Source organism: Wasmannia auropunctata, unplaced genomic scaffold (assembly GCF_000956235.1).
Source record: "Wasmannia auropunctata unplaced genomic scaffold, wasmannia.A_1.0 LD336106.1, whole genome shotgun sequence".
In the NCBI taxonomy this organism is placed as follows: Eukaryota; Metazoa; Arthropoda; class Insecta; order Hymenoptera; family Formicidae; genus Wasmannia; species Wasmannia auropunctata.
The window spans coordinates 9,020,394-9,026,393 of record NW_012026784.1 but is presented as its reverse complement, the minus strand read 5'-3'; the positions used below and the strand labels follow the sequence as shown (position 1 = coordinate 9,026,393).

Sequence of the window (6,000 nt, the reverse complement as noted above, 5' to 3'; positions counted from 1 at the left end):
GGACCACTCGTGTATCAGAGCCGTCTTTATCAAGCCGGCCGTCTCGAACAGTATATAATCCACCGAGCATAATTCCAAAATCTGCTGACACAGCTGATACGGCGACTTCGTTTTGCGAAAATTTAAGAATACAGTTTCCGCAGATTGACGCTGCTCTGACGAGATTAGATTCGGGGGCGCCTAGAAGTAATACGCGAATACAAAATCGTTTATCAACATTCTGTAGTTTTATATACGTTATCGTCGCAAAACTCATAACCGTTAAAACTCAATTTCACCAGTTGAAACTAGTTTTAAATTTAATTGAAACGAGGTCCATAATTGTACTGTCCACATAGGTTTTCGATTTTACGTCTACTCAACCATCCTAGTTTTAACAGATTATGGGTTTTGACGATAACATATATATTCATTCATGTATTTTTTATTTATTTCAATATTTTCTATAAAGTTCATGATTTTATTTATTTTTACAACATGATCAATACTAAAGTTAGTCATGTATTTTATTGTTTACAGGAGGCAAAACTCGGTGTTAAGCGGCATTTACGATTCAAGGGTATCGGAGGGGCATTACGACATCATCAACTCGAAGGTAAGTCAATTTTTAAATAGCACATTGTTGTACGTTTTCGCGTTGCTGTCTATAATCCACGAATCTCCGGTTGCTTTCCTTTTTCCTAAGACCGTAATATTACGTTTACGCATACTTGCGCACAGCGTCACTTAATATGATAGCGTGTCATTCGGTTATCGCATAACGAGCGTAAATCATGAGCATCGACGTATTACTCCGAGTCATGTGGTCATTTTATTACCACGTCTATGGAAACCGCTGTTTCGTTGTTAAAAAGAAAAAAAATTGCATCGACTTGCCACTACGCAGTGCAGCGCATAGAACGTACTTTCTATCCGTCTTTCCGTATATTTTCAATAGGCTTTGACGTAAAAGCTGTAACAGGTTTATAGTGTCGTCCGTAATTCGCCAGAGAGAAACCGGCCTTCCCACATTTCCCGCGAATCGATTGAGATAGCGAGCACGCTAGAAAAATCGATATCTCTCTCTACATCGTTTCCGGTGTAATTTAGAGGAGATTTTAAGATTGTTACCGCGCCATTTTTACGTCGTGTAAGAAGGTAATGTTCAAGAGACAAACGTGCCGCAAAGCCAACGGGATGTTGCGCGCACTAAATCTGCGAGTAGAAACTCTACTCAAGTTTGTAACGTGGGATTAATAAAAATAGATATATCATGTTCCATAAATCTGATTGAATGCACATTAAACCGAAGAATTTTTATCTCATACTATAAAGTCTAGGTATACTAGGAAATAAAATTTAAGTTTGATATTTTAGTATTTAATAGACCATATTTTTTATAAATAGCCGTTATATTAATATATCATCCACTTCACAATGTATACAGTTGAATCTTTATTGTAAAACTTATAGAGACGTATATAAGTCTTTCATCTTCGTCGATTGACTCTCTATATTTATTACTTAATTCTCTTCGTTATTGATTAGTCTTGGCTATCAAGAAACTCTCAATTAAAGGCTATAATTGCCTCAATTGCCAATTAACTATGGGGTAATCTTCTGTATGCCCTTTCGCTTGACTCAACAGATCTTATTTCTCGTACCCTTCGTTCTACTTTGCTTATCTCATTTTTTGAAATGTATACTTTTTATATCGAATACTCATGATTTTTCCAGTTAGGTAATTATTAAATACACATTTATTTGTGCAGTTTTTCATTTTTTCTTTCAGTTTATCGAAAATTTGTATGTAGTATTGCTTAGGAGTTTCCAATTTTACGCAATAAATCTCAATTTATTGCGTAAAATTTACTTTTTATAGAATTTGGATACGCGTGACATTCATAACCAACGTTCACACGTAATACGAAATCACGCATTTCCGTGCCGGATAATACAACAATAGTGGCCGGCGCGGTGTTACCCGAAAATTTGCATGTCAATTGCTTTTTCGATCCCCGACAGCGGAAGTGTTATGGCGATGAAAAGAGTCGAATAGAGCGGCTCGTTTACCACGAACAGAAGTGGACAAGTAAGCAGGTGATATCAGCGTGCCCGTGAAATTCGACTGTCTGTTCTACGTTTACGCGAATGTGCTGTTTTGAAGGAAATAACGTTAAATAATGATGATTTATTAGTTGACCTTCATTTATCATATTCTGTCCTTGTATCATTTCTGCTGCCACGCATTTCGCATCTCGTACCTGTCTGTTTAATTCTGAAAACGCACCAATATACAGAGCATGACTCCGGAGAATTCATATGGAGAGCTTTAGAGAGGTTTAGAAATTATTTACACTTACTAATTTTAACTTTTTTTTAATAAGAAAATATTTTTTGCCAATTATCGAACTAAAGTGCGAGCGTTATGAAATTAATTTGGTTCGAACGTACGAGATAGATTAGTTTAGTTTTATTACTAATTACGTTGCTGCAGAAAAAAAACGATGCTGCAATAAAACGATGTTAAGCGATAAGATCTCGAAATGCTTGTACAAAAAATATCACTGCTCTGGATTCAGTGGCCTCGTTATTGACGCGATTGCATTATGCAATGCAATAATTTCGCGGAAATGCCGTGACGTCAGTTATAGGTGTGGATAATCGCGAGTAAACGACGCGTTTTATAGATCCCCGATATGATTACTGACTTCCCCTAAATTTCGAAGAGGTGTTATACGATTTCCGTGCGTTCGACGTGTGTTTATCGATTTTATCGTTTCCGAGTTTCCTGTTTGTTTGTCATTTGCGCTGCGAAAGGGCTTGGTACAGTTACGCATGCCTGCTTTTTTTTCTTTCTTTATTCGCGATACATCGTCGCGGCAACAACAACGGTGCAATACATCAAATTGTCGGAGCGGTGCGGAAACTACGACAACTGCAAGCCGAAGATTGAAATGTTGCGCCTCTGCGTAAGTGTGCCGGCGACGTTGTAGTTTACCGGCTCCCTAGTTTCACCCGTTTGTCTTTGTACGATTTAGCGAATTGCGGATCGGCTATGAAAGTTCGTGTTGACATGCCTCGCGAATATCCATCCGCGTTCTACATTCGCGATCTCCGTATGCATCCGAGGCCTCCGCGTCGTAAATACGATGACAGTGGTGCGTTTGATTCTCGTATTTAATAAAGTCAACAGCTGCGAGAGAGCAGTTTCTCTTGGTGAAAATTTAACGACGAGATTATCTTCACTTAGATATTATTAATCGTAACATTTAGCATCGGATTTCCATAATAAATTCGCCTTGCAATCTGTTTTAATAAATTTCGCAGGATATTATTTTAATTATCAAGAGTTTTTCAAGATTATTTAATAATCGTCAACATAATATTTTTAGACGCTATCTAAAAAATAATGCCTCTAAGCGATTAATGTTTACGATTAAATCGCAACTGCAGCTACCGCAAGAATCCCGCTGAGATCTTCACTCACACCTACACTCGAAATTCTAATGCCCATTCTCGTTCGATGTTAGATTACATACGGTACTATGACGCAGCTGCAGAAATGTAAATTACATCGCACATAACGCGTAAGAGCGCCGATATTACCGTCTCGCTGTCGCGCACAATTGGAGGAAGCATCGCGTTATTGACAGAAACGGTGCTACCGCGTGGGTGATCTGTCGAGATTTTTCGACGCATATTACGCTCTATCGTCATCCGAGAGTTACGTGGAGGCTACTTCATGGTCGCCGACTGTTGCACGGCGCGGCGGGAGGTCGAGCCGAGTGTCGAGTTAGCCCCATCGAGCCTTAAGTTCCATCAAAACGCATTTGACAAGCGGTCTAATAGCGGGCATAACAATTGCGGTAACGTCAACTCACGGTCGATGCAACGCGACACCGGTGTTTGCGAGCGTGTCGCTTTTAAAAGAGGGAGGAGTGTACCCTTTCCAGTACGCGGAGCAAAGTCGTTATTTATCTTCGATCGTCAAGGTGAACCGGAATAGGCCACCGCTTCTTCGTGTAGCCGTGTAGGTGTCAAAGAGAAGCCGGGTAACTCGATAACCCGAGGATACATGCAAGCGCGTCTACTTCTGACAATACGTGACTTGTAACCGACAGTCGCGATTAAAATTTTATGATCGCATGGTGCTACTCCGCGATGATTCTGCTCTCGAAGTTATAAACACCGCATCAGATGTCGTCGTGATATTGGAGCGCAATATGCTCTGAGAACATTGAATTACGGCATTAAACAAACATATCTGTATACCTATATTTTAATTAGAAATTTAATTATTTAAAATAATGATTAAATAACAGCTTAGATATAAATAAAAGAAATAAAAAGGAGCACAAAAGCCTCGCAAGATATAAGTGCGCAAAATTGTTTATATATAATTCAATTAGATATACATAATTTCAAACATATGTTTTGACCTTCAATTGGATCATCCTCAGCATTATTGAAATAATTTATAAATGAAAAGCATTAATTTTAACAAAGATAAATTTTACAAGAGTCTACAGCAATCTCAAAATTGTTTAAAAACATACAATTTCAATATGTGACGTCAGGAAATCTTATATTGGCAATGTAGGTCAATGTGTAAAAATCCATAGAAGTCTATAAATTTAATTATTTAATCTATTATATTTAATCTACTTAACATAAAATGTTTATATTAATTTCTCTCTTATATAAAAAAAGAGACGTAACTTGATATTCGCATCTAATTACTGTTCCTTTTCTGTGATGCTAATTGCTAATCTCAATGCATCTCATATACATTACTTCATATCGTGAGCTGTCAACGTGTATTTTGATTGTTCGTATATTGAATGAATTACTACACATTTTATCAACAGCTGTTAACAAGAATAAAGAATCAATATTCATTAAATTAAATCTAAAGACTTTTTTAATTTAAATGTGTATTTGAATTATACAATTTAATCTTTAAAATTTAAGAGATTTAAAATTTTTTAAATTAAAAATCTACAATTTTACAAAAATAAAAATCTACAAATTGAAGTTTAAATAAATTTTCAAGCAAATAATTATGGTTTTCGACTATAATCTATTGAAAAATACGTGGCATCAGGAAACAAGTAGCGTAACGCGCGCCTGCAGTGTTCTAATAACATAAAATTATGACAAAGCTGAAATACGACTAATGCGATTACAACATACGAGTTTGTAATTTTAGTTAATCAGTATATTTAATTCGTTAAATTATCGTTTCTCTTTTGGAGCAAATTGCATAGTTATTAATACAATTCGCTCTAATTCTTTTTCGTATAATGCCTTAATTTTAGGATGAAACTTAATTTTAGATATTAGAAGATTATTCGAATGTAATTTTTGTATTTGTTTTGTGGCCCATTGTGTAGTCTTTATTTACAGAAATCATATTTGCGTGATTGCGATATATGCGGTACGCAAATGCACTCGCAATCTGTATGTTGTCTCTATGGAGTGTAACGCAATTGCGGCTCCATCTCGTTGGTTACGTGAAAGAACGTTTCCGTTCACCAGATACCATGCTCGCAAATCTTTCTTCTGCCTTCCCGTTAATCCAGAGTAGATGGCGCTAACTAATTACGGTCGCCGCAATAAAGACATGATGTATGAGTTTATTAAGTATTACGTGATAATTAATTTGATATTTATACGAATATCTTACGACAGAATTTTTTGGTGTTCTAATTTTACTCAGTGAAAGTACAATGTTATTACGGATATTTCGAAATGTATAATATATTTCGTGGAGATTCGGCCGTTATATATAAAAGTGAATAATGAAAATAATCATCATTTACATGAAATTAACTACAAAGCGAAAAGAAATTTTGTATATTTTTTGAAATTTGTTTTCTGTTTTTTTTTGTTTTCATTTAATTTTAAATTATACGGTTTTTTTTTGCCAAACTCAGATTGTTTTATAATTCAATTTTAATCTTTGTATGTTTATTTGAATTTAAATTTATATTAATTTCAATTTATGGTGTTTTTATA

The 6,000-nt window shown here is 35.7% G+C and overlaps 1 protein-coding gene across 2 annotated transcripts in view; it reads left to right on the top strand.

Annotated features, from left to right (window-relative positions):
• Positions 1-6,000, top strand: part of LOC105455961 (WD repeat-containing protein 47) — a 58,095-nt gene that overhangs the window by 18,694 nt on the left and 33,401 nt on the right. For both annotated transcript variants that reach the window (XM_011699698.1, XM_011699689.1), the window contains exon 6: positions 520-595. In XM_011699698.1, the coding sequence (XP_011698000.1) occupies positions 520-595 (76 nt within the window). The remainder of the gene's footprint in view (positions 1-519; positions 596-6,000) is intronic.